The 23,795-nt window shown below is 33.0% G+C and overlaps 1 protein-coding gene across 4 annotated transcripts in view; it reads right to left on the bottom strand.

Annotated features, from left to right (window-relative positions):
* LOC111419570 (Shaker cognate w) overlaps positions 1-23,795 on the bottom strand; it is a 218,128-nt gene that overhangs the window by 16,210 nt on the left and 178,123 nt on the right. Inside the window, exons 7-8 of one of the 4 annotated variants that reach the window (XM_071195836.1) lie at positions 18,108-18,318; positions 17,988-18,008 (exon numbers count right to left, since the gene is read on the bottom strand). In XM_071195836.1, the coding sequence (XP_071051937.1) occupies positions 17,988-18,008; positions 18,108-18,318 (232 nt within the window). Of the gene's footprint in view, positions 1-2,168; positions 2,261-17,536; positions 17,645-17,987; positions 18,009-18,107; positions 18,319-23,795 lie in introns of those variants that run through there. The other 3 variants (XM_071195839.1, XM_071195838.1, XM_071195837.1) reach the window with 3 other exon arrangements.

The raw sequence follows: 23,795 nt of genomic DNA, 5'->3' as shown, positions 1-23,795 counted from the left end.
CTGTTGGTGCTATGGTTAATCGTGTCAGATCCATCTCTGATGTCCGCTTTCTTGACTCTAACCTAAAAAAGCTCCGGGATATATTCGTCAACAACGGGTATCCGATAGGTCTAGTCAACCTTCTGAGGGTGGCGACCAGCACGACATATCTAGCCTTAATGACCTCCGGACCCACTATGTTCATCACCATGTTCTCAGTGGTCACCATTTTAATTTTGAGAATTCTCAGATTGTGGATTAGGAATCAATTTATTCTAAAAGATTATTCTTAGAGATGTTTTACATCAATAAAGAGGTTAATCCCTTGAACTTCAGAACTGACACCCAGAACCTTAGTTCTATCTACAGTTACCTTGTTATGAGGGACTGGGGTAGAAGGGATCAAACATTGGTGGACAGTGATTCTCTTGCTTTCTAGTTTGTTTTCTCTGATTTTGGTGTAATAGTTTTTTGGTGTAAAAAAGGTAAGCCTTTTTTTCCCGACGGATTGCTGAGTTAGTATAGTTTCTCAAGTCCAAAGGATCCAATCTTATCCATGGTAAGAGAATGGATCTAGAAAGGAGGGCCTCGAAATCCTAAAGAAGTGTGTGCTGAATTTCAACCATTTGTGACAAGAGCCAAAGAATTATCATGTTACATGGATTGTCTATGGGGAACACGGGTTGTGATTCCGCCAGAAGGGAGAAAAGAGATTCTAGAACTACTCCATGCTTCACATCCAGGAATCGTCAAGATGAAAGCCCTTGCAAGATCATATGTTTGATGGCCAGGGATAGATAAGCAGATTGAGGAAAAAGTAAATACGTGCATAGTTTGCCAAGAAACGCGAAATATGCCAGCTAAGGCACTAGTGCATGCCTTGGTCGCGATTGCACTTAGATTTTGCCGGTCCGGTAAAAGGAAGAACATATATTTATGTCATCAGCATTTCCCACAGTAGACGGAACTGACTTCGTTTTAGCATCACATACTCAAACCATTTGATATTGTTCCCGAGGGATTGCTGAGTTAGTATAGTTTCTCAAGTCTTTGTACGACTCAAAATGAGAGGGATCCCTGGTAGACTTGTTTTTCGAATAGGCATTATTTCGTAAATTAATGAGAATTTTAATAGTATCGGTTATCCACGGGCGATAATTCTTTCGCAGTGTAACTGTTCGGAATAAGGATAATATGGAATTATTAAAAAAATCTACCTTATCATCAATGGAATCAGAAAGTAAGAAAGTTGTGCCAAGTTTAGATAGTTTAGGTCATCCAATAAGCATTGGTGGTTAAAATTCCTGAAGTCCATAAAAGTTAATGTCTCTGGAACTCCCCGAGGAATATCACTACCTAAGGTTACATAAACCATGTTGTGGTCAGCAATGTTATGAACAAGAATGACACGATGATCCTCAATAAGAGCATCATCGTCTATAAGAATAAAGTCAATTAATGTCGCCGAAAAGGAGGTTATTATTTGCTTTAAACTAAACTGTTCAATTAAAGGAAGAAATCATCTCCCATAAATACCATTAAAATCGAATCCATTAATGTTGAAATCACCAAGGCACAAAAATCTTTCAGATGTTGGGATCAGAGTGGAAAGTAGGTCTTTCAAGTTCGTAAGAAACTGCAGTCGGAGCAACGCCACTGGTTAACTCGACCCATAGGCATTTAATATGCTGAGAATTGCAAGTATGCAACCAATATCACAATGTAATACGGAAATCGCGTATACTGTGATATTGGTTGCATACTTACAATGATGACGTCGGGTACGATAATTAATTAACACACTGTAGAATAACACTGTACAAAATGTTTTCCCCTATAGTGGTGGTTTAAATTTTATGGTATACATTTTTTTGATCGCTTTTTACGATGTTAATAAATTGTTTAATTATTATTTATTTTTTGTTAACTACGGCATAAGAACTATAACAAACTTATCACTAAATTATACAGAGTGGTTCAGTTTTTAATTAAACTTTACCACTATTTTTTTCATCGAACGGTTGCGAAATTATTAATCTCTAAATTGAGGGGACTTACTTTTAGCACTTATAATAGTAGGAAATAATCATTCTCAATAATTATCATATTAAATGATGACTCATTCAACTATAAGTTGGGAAAATCATTCTAAGAAACACACAAAAACCGGCTTTTTATTTAAAAAATACCCAAAAAATAACTGTAAAATCAGTTTAAGTCCTCATCACTTCGGTGGTTTTCGTTCCGTTTGACCTTACGTTGGAGTTTCTCGTCTCACCATCTGAAAATATTTACCACTTTGTTCAAAAGTCCTTTTCTAAAACTCTCATTAATTTAATTACATTTTCATTAATTTATTTTCTCTTCAAACCCAGCTTTTCGTTTTATTTCGTATTTTGATTTTTTTGTTTTATTTACATTGTTTAATTGTAAATACAGCTTTCGATTGTGAAATAAAAAAAAAGTAAAATAAACATCAACACACATACAGGATGTTTCAGAAGTAGGGTGTAAAACGAAAATCCGAAATTAAAGTGCTTATTTTTGTGAAAAAAAAAGTTTACATTCGTTTTAGATAATGGTTCTCTTTTTAAAAGTAAGTAAGTAGTAAGTATTCGAGCTCCGCATTTCTAAAAAGCTTCATAGGCTGATTGTCACATATGCATAAAACTTAGGATCTGAAGAGGACCATGTACTTTGTATTTGCAAATCATGTCTAAATCTGTCATTCTTCACATCCTAAAGTAAACTATAATGATAAAAAATAGAAGAGAGGCTGTGAAAATATCCTAATTGTTGAAATGGAAGAGAAGGAACTGAAATAGAGATAGAAACCAAACAAATTTGAACACAAAACAAGATTTAGCCATTAGACCAAGGAATGGTTAGACTCCATCTTAGACCAAGGAAAGGATGGATGGACGCAGGAGTGCGAAGTGAGAAGAGATCAGCTCTACAATCCACTCCTGAAAGCTGCAACATCTCAACACTGATGGAGTAGATAAGTAACCCCATCTCACCTTGACCCTTCAGGACGAGAAGAGCAGAGTGAAGTTATGAAGCAGCTCAAAAATGATTAGTGGGGTCACTAATGCCAAATTGATCACATCTTGATAGATTCAAAATATGCATTCAATATACTCCTCTGTAGTAGTTATATAGAAATTAACATCGACTCTGAGAACTATTTACTCCCAGAGATTGTCAGAGTTCGAATATCTAATGCAAGAAAAAGAAATATGGAGACAAAGATAACAAGATGTCTCAGGAATCCAAAGGACTGGATGAATGTGGAAAAGCTGGGAATTTATTCCATCCCCTGCGGCTCATGTGACAAGAATTACGTGGGACAGACCAACAGACTGGAGGAACACAAGCTGAGCATTCCGCCACCATTTGGACACAGGACACATCATCAACTTTGATGGCTGCAAGGAAATAACCAACGTTCTACATTGGAGGAGCAGACTCATCCGAGATTCCATCGATGATGCCTTGCACTTGTCAACCACTTGGAAAGCAGTCCTACTCCGTTTCCGATCCAGAACAGCCATCCTGAGAAATGAACTATCAGGCTCCGAACAATAGGTTAATTATTAACCTATTAGGCGGTGCGGAGCGCCTACGACATCCGGTCAAAAAAACCAAGGACCATCAACCGCCATGCAGGCCAATGTTTTCTTCCTACCACTCACAGCTGATATCACGCCTGACGTCAACTCCCCCCACCACCCTACCACCGACCAACCGCTACAATCTAAGACCGAAACGAACGACTACAAAAGGAGCCCAAACAGACTATGCAGAAACTACTGGAGAAACTACGACTATGCACTGAAGATGCCAGATGAGATCATGGCGAAACGTCTGCCCCTTTTCAAAGGGAACCAACAAGAGGAACGTAGAAATCTCGGACCTACCACATACTTCTCCATGCGTGAAGTACATGAAACAAAGATTGACTCGGGCAAATGAGGAAGAAGACTACTGGAGTAAATACTATTACAATTTTGAAAACAACACCATCTGAAACCGTGGAAAAGGTGCTGGGCTAAAAACTAAGAGATTACCATAAGGATTGGTTCGGCGAAGAATGCAAGAAAGCGACAGTGCTTATCTAAAAATGATAAGACGAAGAACTAGAAATAACATTGAAGAATATAAAAGCAGAAGGAAGGAAGGTGTTTATGAAGCAGATTTATGAACACAAAGAAAGATCATAAAATAGTTTGGAGCTTGAAGAGATGAAAACGTTCAGCAAAGATCGAGAATACAGAGTGTTTTATAAAAAGGTTGAAGGTGGCTGAACCACTTCAGCACATTATTGTAAAATCTTCAGTTGAAGAAGTAAGAGAACCCGTTGGAACTTTTTCACTTCCATAGACTGTTGATACAACTGTGGCCAAAGCACATAAAACCAGAGGAATGGAACACTAAATGGTTTATATTCCTAGTATACAAGAAGGGAGATGTACACAACTACCCTATGTGGAAAATATACTGAAAGAAATAATTAAAAATATGATTACATTTCGTCTATCAGACACATACTTAAGAAGACATATAAATTTGATGTCGGCTGCCATTTCACCACAGAAATAGAGGAAAACAGACAGCTTCCATTTTTCGATGTACTCGTAAAGAAATCTTCTAACAGTCTAAAACACACTGTCTATAGAAAATCCGATATTTCCATCATCACCCTTCACAGATACAGTCAGTCGACAATTCCCTGATTTCAATATCCATTGGACTACCGGACAACGAATCTATTCCATGTATTTGGTGTAGAAGCCATCAACCGACACTCCAAGCTCCGGGATCCACCCCTCCAAGAAGAGAAGAGGAGACCCAATGTCGTACTACCCCACATTAGCGAAACGACTGACCGCAAAACATGACATCTCCACCACCTACGAACCTAACAAGACCATAAGAGTTCCTCTCAGGAATCCCAAGGACAGGCTGAAACTGGAAAACCTAGGAATTTATTGCACCCTCTACGGCTCATGCGACAAGAACTACGTGGGATAGACCAACAGAAGAATAGCCGCCAGAGTGAAGGAACACAAGCTGAGCATCCGTAACAAACAGCTCACATCTGCTCTTTGCATCTAGCAACTTTGAGGGCTACAAGGAAATAGTCAACATTTCACATTAGAGGACCAGACTCATCCGCGAGTCCATCGAAATAGCGATGAACGGTACTCTCAATAAGAGAGATTACCTAGAACAGTCTTTCTGAGACATGAACCATCAGACTCCGGTGGAAAAACCCTAAAACCAGCCAAATCAATGACCTCTCCCTACCACCCACGGCTGAAGTCACATCTGACATCAACTAGGCCATAATTAGGCTAAAAACCAAGAGATCCCTAAAAAGAATTGGTTCGGCGAAGAATGCAAGAGAGCAACAATAATGGGGGGCTTGAAGAGATAAAAATGTTAGGTAGAATACAGAGTGTTTTATAAAAAGGTTAATATCAAACGAAAACCTTTTCACCCAAAATTGAACCAAATTGAGGAACTCTAATTACTGAAGGATGGGACGGTCACAGTATTGTACCATCTTCAGTTGAAGATGTGGGAGAAGGCGTTGGAACCTTTTCACTTCCACAGACTGTTGACACAAGTGTGACTAGAGCACATAATATCAAAGAAATAGAACACTAATGGATTGTATGCCCAGTATACAAGGGAGATGTACATAACAACGCTAATTATAGAAAAATAAGTTTGCTGAATAATGGATATAAAATCGTGTCGGCAATACTTAACAAACTAAGAAAATAATTAACAAATTGATTCCAGTTCGTCTATCAGATATAGATTTAAGAAGACATATAAATTTGATGTCGACTGCGGTTATATCGTGGTCTTGATATCGCCTTACATTGTATCGTGGTCAGCAACAAAGCTTTCGTCACGATTAAAGTTATTCTTAGCAATTTTGGAATTTGGGATACCAAGCTTTGATAGAAATGGTAAAATTAGCTATGAGAAAGGTCGAGTAGAGGACTAAGACAAAAAAATGCTTCAAATATTGCCATTGTATCGTGGTCATCAAAAAAGCATACGTCATGGTTGATAGATTAAGATTATTGTCAGCAATGTTGGAATTTGGGATACCAAGCTCAGGTAGAAATGGTAAAATTAGCAGTGAGAAAGCTCGAGTAGAGGACTAAGACAAAGAAATGTTTCAAAGACTGCCATTGTATCGTGGTCATCAAAAAAGCTTACGTCATGGTTGATAGATTAAGATTATTCTCTGCAATGTTGGAATTTGGGACACCAAGCTCTGGTAGAAATGGTAAAATTAGCAGTGAGAAAAGTCGAGTAGAGGACTAAGACAAAGAAATGCTTCAAAGACTGCCATTGTATCGTGGTCATCAAAAAAGCTTACGTCATGGTTGATAGATTAAGATTATTCTCTGCAATGTTGGAATTTGGGACACCAAGCTCTGGTAAAAATGGTAAAATTAGCAGTGAGAAAGCTCGAGTAGAGGACTAAGACAAAGAAATGTTTCAAAGACTGCCATTGTATCGTGGTCATCAAAAAAGCTTACGTCATGGTTGATAGATTAAGATTATTCTCTGCAATGTTGGAATTTGGGACACCAAGCTCTGGTAGAAATGGTAAAATTAGCAGTGAGAAAAGTCGAGTAGAGGACTAAGACAAAGAAATGCTTCAAAGACTGCCATTGTATCGTGGTCATCAAAAAAGCTTACGTCATGGTTGATAGATTAAGATTATTCTCTGCAATGTTGGAATTTGGGACACCAAGCTCTGGTAAAAATGGTAAAATTAGCAGTGAGAAAGCTCGAGTAGAGGACTAAGACAAAGAAATGTTTCAAAGACTGCCATTGTATCGTGGTCATCAAAAAAGCTTACGTCATGGTTGATAGATTAAGATTATTCTCTGCAATGTTGGAATTTGGGACACCAAGCTCTGGTAAAAATGGTAAAATTAGCAGTGAGAAAGCTCGAGTAGAGGACTAAGACAAAGAAATGTTTCAAAGACTGCCATTGTATCGTGGTCATCAAAAAAGCTTACGTCATGGTTGATAGATTAAGATTATTCTCTGCAATGTTGGAATTTGGGATACCAAGCTCTGGTAGAAATGGTAAAATTAGCAGTGAAAAAAGTCGAGTAGAGGACTAAGACAAAGAAATGCTTCAAAGACTGCCATTGTATCGTGATCATCAAAAAAGCTTACGTCATGGTTGATAGATTAAGATTATTCTCAGCAATGTTGGAATTTGGGATACCAAGCTCTGGTAGAAATGGTAAAATTAGCAGTGAGAAAAGTCGAGTAGAGGACTAAGACAAAGAAATGCTTCAAATACTGCCATTGTATCGTGGTCATCAAAAAAGCTTACGTCATGGTTGATATATTAAGATTATTCTCTGCAATGTTGGAATTTGGGACACCAAGCTCTGGTGGAAATGGTAAAATTAGTAGTGAGAAAAGTCGAGTAGAGGACTAAGACAAAGAAATGCTTCAAAGACTGCCATTGTATCGTGGTCATCAAAAAAGCTTACGTCATGGTTGATATATTAAGATTATTCTCTGCAATGTTGGAATTTGGGACACCAAGCTCTGGTAGAAATGGTAAAATTAGCAGTGAGAAAGCTCGAGTAGAGGACTAAGACAAAGAAATGTTTCAAAGACTGCCATTGTATCGTGGTCATCAAAAAAGCTTACGTCATGGTTGATAGATTAAGATTATTCTCTGCAATGTTGGAATTTGGGACACCAAGCTCTGGTAGAAATGGTAAAATTAGCAGTGAGAAAAGTCGAGTAGAGGACTAAGACAAAGAAATGCTTCAAAGACTGCCATTGTATCGTGGTCATCAAAAAAGCTTACGTCATGGTTGATAGATTAAGATTATTCTCTGCAATGTTGGAATTTGGGACACCAAGCTCTGGTAAAAATGGTAAAATTAGCAGTGAGAAAGCTCGAGTAGAGGACTAAGACAAAGAAATGTTTCAAAGACTGCCATTGTATCGTGGTCATCAAAAAAGCTTACGTCATGGTTGATAGATTAAGATTATTCTCTGCAATGTTGGAATTTGGGACACCAAGCTCTGGTAAAAATGGTAAAATTAGCAGTGAGAAAGCTCGAGTAGAGGACTAAGACAAAGAAATGTTTCAAAGACTGCCATTGTATCGTGGTCATCAAAAAAGCTTACGTCATGGTTGATAGATTAAGATTATTCTCTGCAATGTTGGAATTTGGGACACCAAGCTCTGGTAAAAATGGTAAAATTAGCAGTGAGAAAGCTCGAGTAGAGGACTAAGACAAAGAAATGTTTCAAAGACTGCCATTGTATCGTGGTCATCAAAAAAGCTTACGTCATGGTTGATAGATTAAGATTATTTTCAGCAATGTTGGAATTTGGGATACCAAGCTCTGGTAGAAAGGGTAAAATTAGCTATGAGAAAAGTCGAGTAAAGGACTAAGACAAAGAAATGCTTCAAAAACTGCCACTGTATCGTTGTAATCAAAAAAGCTTACGTCACGATTGATAAAGTTATTTTTAGCAATGTTGGAATTTGGTATACCAAGCTCTGATAGAAATGGTAAAATTAGCAATGAGAAAGGTCAAGAAGACTAAGACAAAGAAATACGTTATCTTTCAATCTATTTAATCTTGCTCTTGAGAAGGTTATCCAAAATTCACAGCTGAATCTAAAACTAACCATCTGTACAAAATGTGTACAAGTAATCACGTGAGTATAAAGCATGGAACTCACCATAAACTTCCCTAAAGCTAAGTATATCTACACATCACGCCTACATAGGCTATGGGACTGGAGAAAAATAAACCCATAAGAACAATAATGTCCGAAACTCGGATTTCTTGACGATGTGGACGAAGATGTGTAAGAATAAGAGCTTGGAGAAGGAAAACGTAGCATAGGGAAGACTGGAAGGATGTTCTGAAGCACCCACTTTTCGCCCCTAAAATAATGGGAAAGTGCCACATAACTCTTTCTTGTCCATTGATTTCAGCACGTTTGCGTTCCTGGAATATTCGTTGCTGAATGCAGAATGTAGTTTTTGAACCATTATTGATTCTATTATTACCTTTGACTTCGAAGTATGTATTTTCCTCCTTTAACTCTACACGCTTTGAGATACTCACCGACGTTTCTGCAACATTGACATCACCCAATCAGTGTATTAAATGTGTAGCTTCAGTTTTGGTATATTCATCTGGGAGATAATTATGGCTTAGTTTTTGCCAGCTTCATCGAGAAATTATCTAAGAATATACTCTCTACGTCCAGAAATAAGTGTCCGATAAGTGTACGGTCATTTAAGTATTTAAAGTTGATAAAGCCCAAAATCAAAATTTATAGAAACTAGAAGCATACTCATTCTCTGTTAATAATCTTTATTCATATGCTGCATTTTGTAATTATTGCCTTAAATCTACTTTCATGGCATCTACCATACACTGTTTGTGCGAAAGGAAAATCTTACTCAATTCAGAAAAGGCTTTTTCAACAGGAAGAATTAATTCGTCTACAGTTTTGCAACCCAATTGTTGCTGTAATGACTGAATTACATTAAAAAAGCCTAAATCTAAGACGTTGGGTGGCTAACATAACATTTTGATTTTGAACTCAGTTCTATTTGAAGCTTCATTAAACTCATTGCCACCAGGAAGAATGTGTGGTTTAGCGTTGTCTTGCTGGATCCAAATTGTTTGGCGACGACCGAAATTTTGCTTCAATTTCGGATAACAATTTTCGAATTATCATGTTCTTATACTCTTCCCTAGTGACATTAGAAACCACTTTCGTTTCAATGGTCCGATTTTTACTGCGTTTAGATGGTACCAAAAACACAAAAGGACAAATGCCCAGTTTTCCATCGAAGTTCTTATTTTCAGAGTGTGGAGCAAAAATACGAAAACGCTTACTTTTACAGAACCTGTGTGGTTCTTCTCTCTGTTTTTGTGAGGTAAAACCACTTCTCCTCTACATGAATTCGATCATACATATCGATGAATTCAGGAACTTTTGCAATTAAACTTTCTGGGTTAAGCATTGACAGACAATATTTCAGTCTTTCAATTTTATTGGCGTTTGCGTCCTTTTTTCTGTGACTTTATACCTGCTACTTCAGCAGCATCGGCTAACGATATTCGGGTTTGATGCCAAATTCGACAAGTCCCTGTTTTTAATCTTTTTTGCCAGACGGAGTCTTCTAAGCTTTTTCAACATCTAATAGCATCGAATTTGTTTACTATATTTTTTTTTTGATAAATTTTAATGTACTATGAGATGTGCAAATTTCCTTGATACTTTGGTTCATTTTCTTCGACTTCTCTTTCTAATAGTTTTAGCAGAATTCTTATCATAATTGGATAATTCAGTTAGGAATCTTATTCTAGATCGGATTCGATCTTACATGACATATTCAATCTTGATACTGCTAGCAGAAGACTAGATACTGCCAGTAGGTATAAGGCTAAATACTGCTCTTTTGTTTACAGAAGATTACTTACTGCTGAAAATACTGCTCGTAGAAACTACGCTAGATACTGCTGTCGGAAGACTAGATCCTTCTTGCAATTGATTACTTACTTCTTGCAAACGACTACTTTCTGCTTGCAGATTTGATACTGCTGGTGAAGACTAGGTACTGCTTGTAGATGGTTAAATACTGCTCATCGGTTTGCAAATGATTACTTAGTGCTGGCAGAAAACTAGATACTGCTCGTAGAACACTAGATACTGCTTGCAGATGATTAGATACTTGTAGATCTAATCTAGATCTAATTTCAAGATCAATCTTTTATGCTTCTCGAGTGATGCTCGATGCTTTTTCTTTAGCTGTTGGACACTCTGATTTTAATTTCTTTAAGAAGAACAAGGACGTAGATCTTTGCTAGCTTTTTTAACCATTAAAGCTAGAAGTATCAGAAGTATCGAAAAGATCAGATTTGATACTGCTGGCGAAGACTACGTACTGCTTGTAGGAGGTTAAATACTGCTCATCGGTGTGCAAAAGATTACTTAGTGCTGGCAGAAAACTAGATACTGCTCGTAGAACACTAGATACTGCTTGCAGATGATTAGATACTTGTACATCTAATCTAGATCTAGTTTCAAGATCAATTTTTTATGCTTCCCGAGTGATGCTTTTTTTTAGCTGTTGGACACTCTGATTTTAATTTCTTTAAGAAGAACATGGACGTACATCTTTGCTAGCTTTTTTAACCATTAAAGCTAGAAGTATCAGAAGTATCGAAAAGATCAGATTTGATACTGATGGCGAAGACTACGTACTGCTTGTAGGAGGTTAAATACTGCTCATCGGTGTGCAAAAGATTACTTAGTGCTGGCAAAAAACTAGATACTGCTCGTAGAACACTAGATACTGCTTGCAGATGATTATATACTTGTAGATCTAATCTAGATCTAGTTTCAAGATCAATTTTTTATGCTTCCCGAGTGATGCTTTTTCTTTAGCTGTTGGACACTCTGATTTTAATTTCTTTAAGAAGAACAAGGACGTACATCTTTGCTAGCTTTTTTAACCATTAACGCTAGAAGTATCAGAAGTATCGAAAAGATCAGATTTGATACTGCTGGCGAAGACTACGTACTGCTTGTAGGAGGTTAAATACTGCTCATCGGTGTGCAAAAGATTACTTAGTGCTGGCAGAAAACTAGATACTGCTCGTAGAACACTAGATACTGCTTGCAGATGATTAGATACTTGTAGATCTAATCTAGATCTAGTTTCAAGATCAATTTTTTATGCTTCCCGAGTGATGCTTTTTTTTAGCTGTTGGACACTCTGATTTTAATTTCTTTAAGAAGAACATGGACGTACATCTTTGCTAGCTTTTTTAACCATTAAAGCTAGAAGTATCAGAAGTATCGAAAAGATCAGATTTGATACTGCTGGCGAAGACTACGTACTGCTTGTAGGAGGTTAAATACTGCTCATCGGTGTGCAAAAGATTACTTAGTGCTGGCAAAAAACTAGATACTGCTCGTAGAACACTAGATACTGCTTGCAGATGATTATATACTTGTAGATCTAATCTAGATCTAGTTTCAAGATCAATTTTTTATGCTTCCCGAGTGATGCTTTTTCTTTAGCTGTTGGACACTCTGATTTTAATTTCTTTAAGAAGACTAAGGACGTAGATCTTTGCTAGCTTTCTTAACCATTAAAGCTAGAAGTATCAGGCAGCTATAAAAACCATTATATATTCTATACTGATCCATGGAGACTTCATGCTCTGTATGTTTTGGGAGGATTTTTCTTTTACATCCTTTTAACATCTTTCTATAGAAGGATTTTTTACATGGAATAGGATGCCAAATGTTTTAACTTAGGTTGAATCTTCAAAAACACTCTGTTTTATTTCTGCAGAGATTTGTGATACTTTGTATTAACTTCTAAGCTGTCCTTAAATAAGGTGATCAAGAAAAAAAGTATAAAATCGCGATCAATTCAAAAAATTATGATAATAATTGAATAATTGATGTAAAACAATACAAAATAAAATCTCCACGAATATACGCTTTACATGAATATTGACATAAATTTATTGTGTGAATATTGATTTTTTTCGTAGAATATACATTTTACATCATTTTTCATGCATATTTATAGATCATTTATTTTATAGTTGTTTACTTAAATTTCATATAAATCGAGATTTTATTTATTTTATATTGTTGTGCGTAGTAACTAGTATTAAGAATTGACTAACAAATATCTTGTAATAAACATTTATGATATAAATATTAAATGTAACGATTTTATTGCGGGACACCGTGGGGAAAAGTAAAGCTGTCTTATAGATGAAAATTTTTCCACACGCGTAGGAGGAGGCATTCATCGATACTAAAGTTACGGAGTTTTGAAAGTAAAAGATTATGATCGTCGCTTTCAAAAACCCAACTCACATCGGTGTAAATAAGATAAACTTGTTTCTTTAAAACTGAACTTATTTACTTGGAGGATTCTTTGTGTTGAAGTTGGATTATTTTGTGGTTCAGTTCCTTTGGGGTTCGGTTGTCTTACTTTCTCGTTGGATTAGCTTTAAAGTAGGATTTATTTGTTTTGTGGTTGAGTTAGCCTGTTGTGGAGTTAGTTTATTATGTGTTCCGGATTTGTTGCATTGTGGATTAGTTGCTTTAGGGTTGAGTTGCTTTGGGTATTGATTAGCTTTCTTTGAGGATAGCTTGTTTTGTTACTTTGTGGTGTACTTATTTTAGGATTGGGTTGGTTTGAGGTTTGATTCTTTAAATAAATCATTATTTGAAACTAAATCTGACGGAGGAAAACTTTATGCAGGAAAATTGTTAACAATAAATTTATAAAATTATTCCTCATAATAATAAACTTTAGTTGTGACTTGTGTAAGAATAAAGTCAAAATCCATTACTCAAAAACTAAAACAGAAACAGAAAAACTTTATGCAGGAAAATTGTTGCTAACGAATCAGAAAATCATAATCCATAAAGTTATATAAGGTTAGCTTTCATCATTTTGCAAAACGGATGCGAAAATCTGCAAAGTGTCAAAATTAAAGATTCTCTTTTGGAATTTTCGTCATAAGTCAAGAATTAAAATTGGTAGAGAATAACATTATGAACGAAAATTGTTCGTAATAAACTCAAAAACCATAATCCATAAACATTCTAAACCTAATCATAATCATTCTAGATGGAGGAAGCGGAAATTTCCGAAATGTCAAAATTAAAGATTTTCTTCTGGAATATTCGTCATAAGTTAAGAAGTAAAATTGATACAGAGAAACAATATGCACGAAATTGGTTCATAATGAACTCAAAAATCATAATCCATAAACAGTCTAAACCTAACTATAATCATTCTAGATGGAGGAAGCGGAAATCTTCATAATGTCAAAATTAAAGATTCTCTCCTAGAATATTCGTCTTAAGTTAATAATTAAAATTGATACAGAAAAACATTATGAACGAAAATGGTTCGTAATGAAGTCAAAAACCATAATCCATAAACAGTCTAAACCTAACTATAATCATTCTAGAAGGGGGCAACGAAAATCTCCAAAATTACAAAATTAAAGATTTGCTTCTGAAATTTTCGTCATAAGTCAAGAATTAAAATTGATACAGAAAAACATTATGAACGAAAATGGTTCGTAATGAAGTCGAAAATCATAATCCATAAACAGTTTCGACCTAATCATAATCATTCTAGAACAAGGAAGTGGAAATATCCAAAATGTCAAAATTAAAGATTTTCTTTTGGAATATTCGTCATAAGTTAAGAAATAAAATTGATACAGAAAAACATTATGAACGAAAATGGTTCGTAATGAACTCAAAAACCATAATCTATAAACAGTCTAAACCTAACCATAATGACTCTAGAAGGAGGAAGCGGAAATCTCCAAAATGTCAAAATTAAAGATTTTCTTTTTGAATATTCGCCATAAGTAAAGAATTAGAATTGGTAGAGAGAAACATTATGAACGAAAATGGTTCGTAATGAACTCAAAAACCATAATCCATAAACAGATTCAACCTAACCATAATCATTCTACAACAAGGAAGCGGAAATATCCAAAATGTCAAAATTAAAGATTTTCTTCTGGAATATTCGTCATAAGTCAAGAAATAAAATTGATACAGAAAAACATTATGAACGAAAATGGTTCGTAATGAACTCAAAAACCATAATCTATAAACAGTCTAAACCTAACCATAATGATTCTAGAAGGATGAAGCGGAAATCTCCAAAATGTCAAAATTAAAGATTTTCTTTTTGAATATTCGTCATAAATAAAGAATTAGAATTGGTAGAGAGAACCATTATGAACGAAAATGGTCCATAATGAACTCAAATACCATAATCCATAAACAGTTTAAACCTAACCATAATCATTCTAGAAGGAGGAAGCGGAAATCTCCAAAATGGCAAAATTAAAGATTTTTTCTGAAATATTCGTCATAAGTCAAGAATAAAAATTGATAGACAAAAACATTATGAACGAAAAGGGTTCGTAATTAACTCAAAAACTATAATCCATAAGCAGTCTAAATCTAACCATAATCATTCTAGAAGGAGGAAGCGGAAATCTCCAAAATGTCAAAATTAAAGATTTTCTTTTGAAATATTCGTCATAAGTCAAGAATTAAAATTGATACAGAAAAACATAACGAACGAAAATGGTCCATAATGAACTCAAATACCATAATCCATAAACAGTTTAAACCTAACCATAATCATTCTAGAAGGAGGAAGCGGTAATCTCCAAAATGGCAAAATTAAAGATTTTTCTGAAATATTCGTCATAAGTCAAGAATAAAACTTGATAGAGAAAAACGTTATGAACGAAAATGGTTCGTAATGAACTCAAAAGCCATAATCCATAAATAGTCTAAACCTAGCCATAATCGTTCTAGAAGGAAGTACCGGAAATATTAAAATTAAAGATTTTATTCTGGAATATTCGTCATAAGTCAAGAATAAAAATTGATAGAGAAAAACATTATGAACAAAAATGGTTCGTAATGAACTCAAAAGCCATAATCCATAAATAATCTAAACCTAACCATAATCATTCTAGAAGGAGGAAGCGGAAATCTCCAAAATGACAAAATTAATGATTTTCTTCTGAAATATTCGTCATAAGTCAAGAATTAAAATTGATACAGAAAAACATTACGAACGAAAATTGTCCATAATGAACTCAAATACCATAATTCATAAACAGTTTAAACCTAACCATAATCATTCTAGAAGGAGGAAGCGGTAATCTCCAAAATGGCAAAATTAAAGATTTTCTTCTGAAATATTCGTCATAAGTCAAGAATTAAAATTGATACAGAAAAACATTACGAACGAAAATGGTCTATAATGAACTCAAATACCATAATCCATAAACAGTCTAAACCTAACCATAATCATTTTAGAAGGAGGAAGCGGTAATCTCCAAAATGGCAAAATTAAATATTTTTTCTGAAATATTCGTCATAAGTCAAGAATAAAAATTGATGGAGAAAAACATTATGAACGAAAATGGTTCGTAATGAACTCAAAAACCATAATCCATAAATAGTCTAAACCTAACCATAATCATTCTAGAAGGAAGAAGCAGAAATGTCAAAATTAAAGATTTTCTTCTGGAATATTCGTCATAAGTCAAGAATAAAAATTGATAGAGAAAAACATTATGAACAAAAATGGTTCGTAATGAACTCAAAAGCCATAATCCATAAATAATCTAAACCTAACCATAATCATTCTAGAAGGAGGAAGCGGAAATCTCCAAAATGACAAAATTAATGATTTTCTTCTGAAATATTCGTCATAAGTCAAGAATTAAAATTGATACAGAAAAACATTACGAACGAAAATTGTCCATAATGAACTCAAATACCATAATTCATAAACAGTTTAAACCTAACCATAATCATTCTAGAAGGAGGAAGCGGTAATCTCCAAAATGGCAAAATTAAAGATTTTTTCTGAAATATTCGTCATAAGTCAAGAATAAAAATTGATAGTGAAAAACATTATGAACAAAAATGGTTCGTAATGAACTCAAAAGCCATAATCCATAAATAGTCTAAATCTAACCATAATCATTCTAGAAGGAAGTACCGGAAATATCAAAATTAAAGATTTTCTTCTGGAATATTCGTCATAAGTCAAGAATAAAAATTGATAGTGAAAAACATTATGAACGAAAAGGGTTCGTAATTAACTCAAAAGCCATAATCCATAAATAGTCTAAATCTAACCATAATCATTCTAGAAGGAAGTACCGGAAATATCAAAATTAAAGATTTTCTTCTGGAATATTCGTCATAAGTCAAGAATAAAAATTGATAGTGAAAAACATTATGAACAAAAATTGTTCGTAATGAACTCAAAAGCCATAATCCATAAATAGTCTGAACCTAACCATAATCATTCTAGAAGGAAGTACCGGAAATATCAAAATTAAAGATTTTCTTCTGGAATATTCGTCATAAGTCAAGAATAAAAATTGATAGTGAAAAACATTATGAACAAAAATGGTTCGTAATGAACTCAAAAGCCATAATCCATAAATAGTCTAAACCTAACCATAATCATTCTAGAAGGAAGTACCGGAAATATCAAAATTAAAGATTTTCTTCTGGAATATTCGTCATAAGTCAGGAATGACTTGGAAATTCATGCCGAAAATATAAGGAGCATCAAGGCCTAAACTATGTCTCTGAGGAATGTCTTGTAATTCAATCCCTAATGAATGCAGAAGAAATTTTACACACCTATATTTTTTTATAATATAAATGTAACGTTAAATGAGGTGTTAAATGTTAATTGATCAAACAGAAGTTCATAATGCGTTAAATGACCCATCGATTTCTCAACCCTTTGATAATCAGAGGTTGCTCTTGCATACTACATGAAACGCATCCATCGAGACATCATGATTATATATATAGATATAAACTTAACTTCTAACTCTTGGTTAACTTAACCGAAAGATAATTTCAAAATTGATTTTAGTTTGATACGCTACTTTTGAAACGTCCTGTATTACATACATAATGCGTTATTTATTGATTAGTTTTCCTTACTGATAATCTTGATAGAGTTTCTCTTGGAATTTTCCTTTAACATCGGACGGATTTCTTCGTCTTTTCAATAACGAAAAGAATAAGAATAATGACTTTGACGATTTTAGCGGTTCTTTATATTCAAATATCTTCAAAATTTCTTTCTAGGCTGCTAATGGTTTTTCTTTTGTAATATAAATTTGTGTGTAGAAATAACATTAAAATAAAATTTAAAAGCGCTGATTTTTGGTGCTTAAAAGCTGCACGGTTTTCTAAATTTGCAGCTAATTCTAAATAAATCGTGTCCCCTACGTTTTCTTTTATTTGTAATAATATTAATATCATTTTTTTTTCTTTGGTTATCTTCAAAATACGTATTTTTATTGTTACAACAAAATTTTCTACAACAACGTAATAAATTTACCTGAAACCACCATTTGGGTCACTGAAACACATTTTTCTTCTTAAACGAAGATATTTGAATATATTTGTTTGATTTTGTTCTTTTTTTTTTAGAAAAATTAGAATAAAGACTTATTTTTACCTATTTTTTGTCCTGGACTTCCTAACATATCCTTTGGATGATTCGATTTGATCGCATTCATCCTCCTATTTTGGGCATTGGGTCCGCAAGCGGGTGCTCCACCGGGACAACCGGATTGGCCACCCTGGGGACCTTGTCCTGGCAAACGAGGTCCTCTCGTTGGTTCCACCGGAAGAACTCTTCTCCTTTTTTTCGGCAATTTTGCTCTGGCCTAAATCACCAAAAATGTTTTATATATTTTTGTTATAAATTTAACGAATCCGATTTGGTGTATTTATTTGTTTGTTTAATTTAAATTGAATTCCGGTTATGAAACCGAATTTAAAAATCTACAACAATTAAGCAAATTCATTTATTGATTTGGGTTAATCGGATTATTTTTATTCAATATGTTATAGGTTTAAAAAGTTAGGCAAATCTATCTTGGCTTACATTACACTATCATTTCAAATTTTGTTAATTTGCATTTTCATGGTGGTATCTCAATTCATTCTTGAGATACGACTTTTTAAAGTTTAATTTTCATATATATAACGATCAAACATGCGGAGTTGGATTTAAAAAATCATAACAATGATGTTTATGGAAAATAAGAAATTATTTATGGTGCTTTAAATCTTTATCAAATTTGCTTTAAAATTTTTTTTGTTTCATGATAATATCTCAATTCGTTCTTGAGATACGATCCTTTTAAATTTATATTTTATATCTATAGCAATCAAAAATGCAGAGTTGGAATTAAAACATCATAACAACGATGTTTATGGAAAATAAGAAATTATTTATGGTGCACTAAATCTTGATCAAATTTGCTTTAAAATGTTCTTTATTTCATGACGATATCTCAATTCGTTCTTGAGATACGACTTTTTAAAGTTTAATTTTTATATCTATAACGATCAAACATGCAGAGTTGGATTTAAAAAATCATAACAACGATGTTTATGGAAAATAAGAAATTATTTATGGTGCATTAAATCTTGATCAAATTTGCTTTAAAATCTTTTTTGTTTCATGATAATATCTCAATTCGTTCTTGAGATACGACTTTTTAAAGTTTAATTTTTATATCTATAACGATCAAACATGCAGAGTTTGATTTAAAAAATCATAACAACCATGTTTATGGAAAATAAGAAATTATTTATGGCTCATTAAATCTTCATCAAATTTGCTTTAAAATCTTCTTTGTTTCATGATGATATCTCAATTCGTTCTTGAGATACAATCTTTTAAAATTTATGTTTTATATCTGTAACAACTAATCATGCAGAGTTTGACTTAAAAAATTATAACGACGATGTTTATTGAAAATAAAAAATTATTTATGGCATATAGAATCTTCTGTAATTATGCTTTAAAATGATTTAAAGCATGATTTAACATGATTAAAATGATTTAAAGCATGATTTAACATGATTAAAATGATTTAACATGATTTAAATGATTTTTATTATGGTGATATCTCAATTACTTTTTAAGTTACAATCTCTTCCTGCCAAGATACAGAGAAAACATGCTGTAAAGGCAAGAAAAAAACTAGGAAGAGACGCAAAAGATTGAAAAGAGACTAAATAGATACTGGAAAGAGACGAAACAAACTGTGCAGAGATTATTGAGAATGAAAAGAGAGTTTAACGAAAAAACTTAGGTTAGATAAAAATTAATGAGAATGAATAGAGACTAGAAGGCAAAGACACAGACTAAAAGAACACTGGTAATCGAAGAGGAATTGGGAAGAGGAGAAGGAGGCAAGAAGGCGACTCCAAAAGTAAGAAAAAGTCTAGGTGAAGAAGAGGAAGACTATGTAGGGACTTGATATTGAAGAAAAAGATTGAATACAGGCAGAAAAGAGAAGAACTGAACAGAGGAAAAAATACAGGAGAAAAATGTGTGAGCAGAGACTGAAAAGAGGAGAAAAAAGTCTGTGCAGAAAGGGATATGGCCAGAAATAGCCTGGTAATAAAAGAATGTCACTGGACAAAAACTCCAAATAGAAGAAAGATACTTGAAATAATGACTATAAGAAAAATGCTACGCAGAGACTAGGTAGACGAATAAGGCTGAGTGGAAAAGTATGCAGAAAAGAAGAAATCTGAAAAGGGATTAGTAATGGATAGAAAGATACAGAGCAAAAAGGAAGAACGCAAAACGATTAGTAATAGATTAAAGTACTGAAGAGAGATTCGAAAGAGACGAAACAGACGGGGCAGAAATTATTGAAATAACAGTCTAGTAACGTTCAAACATGCAGAGTTTGATTTAAAAAATCATAACAACGATGTTTATGGAAAATAAGAAATTATTTATGGCGCATTAAATCTTCATCAAATTTGCTTTAAAATCTTCTTTGTTTTGTGATGATATCTCAATTCGTTCTTGAGATACGATCGTTTAAAATTTATATTTCATATCTACATATAGCATTCAAACATGCAGAGTTTGATTTAAAAAGTCATAACAACGATGTTTATGGAAAATAAGAAATTATTTATGGTGTAGTAAATATTCATCAAATTTGCTTTAAAATGTTCGTTATTTCATGACGATATCTCAATTCGTTCTTGAGATACGACTTTTCAAAGTTTATATTTCATACCTATAACAATTAAACATGCAGAGTTTGATTTAAAAAATTATAACAACCATGTTTATGAAAAATAAGAAATTATTTATGGTGCATTAAATCTTCATCAAATTTGCTTTAAAATCTTCTTTGTTTCATGATGATATCTCTATTCGTTCTTGAGATACGATCTTTTAAAATTTCTATTTCATATCTATAGCAATCAAAAATGCAGAGTTGGATTTAAAACATCATAACAACGATGTTTATGGAAAATAAGAAATTATTTATGGTGCATTAAATCTTGATCAAATTTGCTTTAAAATGTTCTTTATTTCATGACGATATCTCAATTCGTTCTTGAGATACGACTTTTTAAAGTTTAATTTTTATATCTATAACGATCAAACATGCAGAGTTGGATTTAAAAAATCATAACAACGATGTTTATGGAAAATAAGAAATTATTTATGGTGCATTAAATCTTGATCAAATTTGCTTTAACATCTTTTTTGTTTCATGATAATATCTCAATTCGTTCTTGAGATACGACTTTTTAAAGTTTAATTTTTATATCTATAGCGATCAAACATGCAGAGTTTGATTTAAAAAATCATAACAACCATGTTTATGGAAAATAAGAAATTATTTATGGCTCATTAAATCTTCATCAAATTTGCTTTAAAATCTTCTTTGTTTCGTGATGATATTTCAATTCGTTCTTGAGATACGATCTTTTAAAATTTATGTTTCATATCTACATATAGTATTCAAACATGCAGAGCTTGATTTAAAAAATCATAACAACCATGTTTATGGATAATAAGAAATTATTTATGGTGCATTAAATCCTCATTAAATTTGCTTGAAAATGTTCTTTATTTCATGACGATATCTCAATTCGTTCTTGAGATATGATCTTTTAAAGTTTATGTTTCATATCTATAACATTCAAACATGCAGAGTTTGATTTAAAAAATCATAACAACGATGTTTATGGATAATAACAAATTATTTATGGTACATTAAATCTTCATCAAATTTGCTTTAAAATCTTTTTTGTTTTGTGATGATATCTCAATTCGCTCTTGAGATACGATCTTTTAAAATTTATGTTTCATATCTACATATAACATTCAAACATGCAGAGTTTGATTTAAAAAGTCATAACAACGATGTTTATGGAAAATAAGAAATTATTTATGGTGCATTAAAGCTTTATCAAATTTGCTTTAAAATCTTCTTTATTTCATGATGATATCTCAATTCGTTCTTGAGATACGATTTTTTAAAATTAATGTTTCATAACTATAACGTTCAAACATGCAGAGTTTGATTTAAAAAATCATAACAACGATGTTTATGGAAAATAAGAAATTATTTATGGTACATTAAATCTTCATCAAATTTGCTTTAAAATCTTCTTTATTTCATGACGATATCTCAATTCGTTCTTGAGATACGACTTTTTAAAATTTATATTTCATACCTATAACAATCAAGCATGCAGAGTTTGATTTAAAAAATCATAACAACCATGTTTATGGAAAATAAGAAATTATTTATGGCGCATTAAATCTTCATCAAATTTACTTTAAAATCTTCTTTGTTTCATGATGATATCTCTATTCGTTCTTGAGATACGATCTTTTAAAATTTATGTTTTATATCTGTAACAATTAATCGTGCAGAGTTTGCTTTAAAAAATTATAACGACAATGTTTATTGAAAATAAAAAAATATTTATGGCACATTGAATCTTCTGCAATTATGCTTTAAAATGATTTTTATTTCATGATGATATCTCAATTAGTTTTTGAGATACAATCTCTTCCTGCTAAGATACAGAGAAAACAGGCTATAAAGGCAAGAAAAAAACTAGGGAGAGACGCGAAAAATTGAAAAGATGCTGGAAAGAGACGAAACAAACTGGGCAGAGATTATTGAAAATGAAAAGAGAGTGGAACGAAAAAAACTTAGGTTTGATAGAAATTAATGAGAATGAATAGAGACTGGAAGGCAAAGACACAGACTAAAAGAACACTTTTAATCGAAGAGGAATTGAAAAGAGGTGAAGGAGGCAAGAAAGAGACTCCAAAAGCAAGAAAAACGCTAGGTGAAGAAAAGGAAGACTATGTAGGGACTTGATATTGAAGAAAAAGATCGAATACAGGCAGAAAAGAGAAGCACTGAACAGAGGAAAAAATACAGAAAAAAAATATTTGAGCAGAGACTGAAAATAGGAGAAAAAAGTCTGTGCAGAAAGGGGAATGACCGGAAATAGCCTGGTAATAAAAGAATGTCACTGGACAAAAACTCCAAATAGAAGAAAGATACTTGAAATAATGACTATAAGAAAAATGCTAGGCAGAGATCAGGTAGACGAATAAGGCTGAGTGGAAAAGTGTGCAGAAAAGAAGAAATCTGAAAAGGGATTAGTAATGGATAGAAAGATACTGAGCAAAAAGAAAGAACACAAAACGACTAGTAATAGACTAAAGTACTGAAGAGAGATTCGAAAGAGACGAAACAGACTGGGCAGAAATTATTGAAATAACAGTCTAGTAACGTTCAAACATGCAGAGTTTGATTTAAAAAATCATAACAACGATGTTTATGGAAAATAAGAAATTATTTATGGTGCATTAAATCCTCATTAAATTTGCTTTAAAATCTTTATTGTTTTGTGATGATATCTCAATTCGCTCTTGAGATACGATCTTTTAAAATTTATGTTTCATATCTACATATAACATTCAAACATGCAGAGTTTGATTTAAAAAGTCATAACAACGATGTTTATGGAAAATAAGAAATTATTTATGGTGCATTAAATCATCATTAAATTTGCTTTAAAATCTTCTTTATGTCATGATGATATCTCAATTTGTTCTTGAGATACGACTTTTCAAAGTTTATATTTCATACCTATAACAATTAAACATGCAGAGTTTGATTTAAAAAATCATAACAACCATGTTTATGAAAAATAAGAAATTATTTATGGTGCATTAAATTTTCATCAAATTTGCATTAAAATCTTCTTTGTTTCATGATGATATCTCTATTCGTTCTTGAGATACGATCTTTTAAAATGTATATTTCATATCTACATATAGCAT

The sequence above is a fragment of the Onthophagus taurus genome, chromosome 5 (assembly GCF_036711975.1).
Source record: "Onthophagus taurus isolate NC chromosome 5, IU_Otau_3.0, whole genome shotgun sequence".
NCBI lineage: Eukaryota > Metazoa > Arthropoda > Insecta > Coleoptera > Scarabaeidae > Onthophagus > Onthophagus taurus.
Note: the sequence above shows the minus strand (reverse complement) of the source record. Positions and strands in the feature narration are given on the sequence as shown.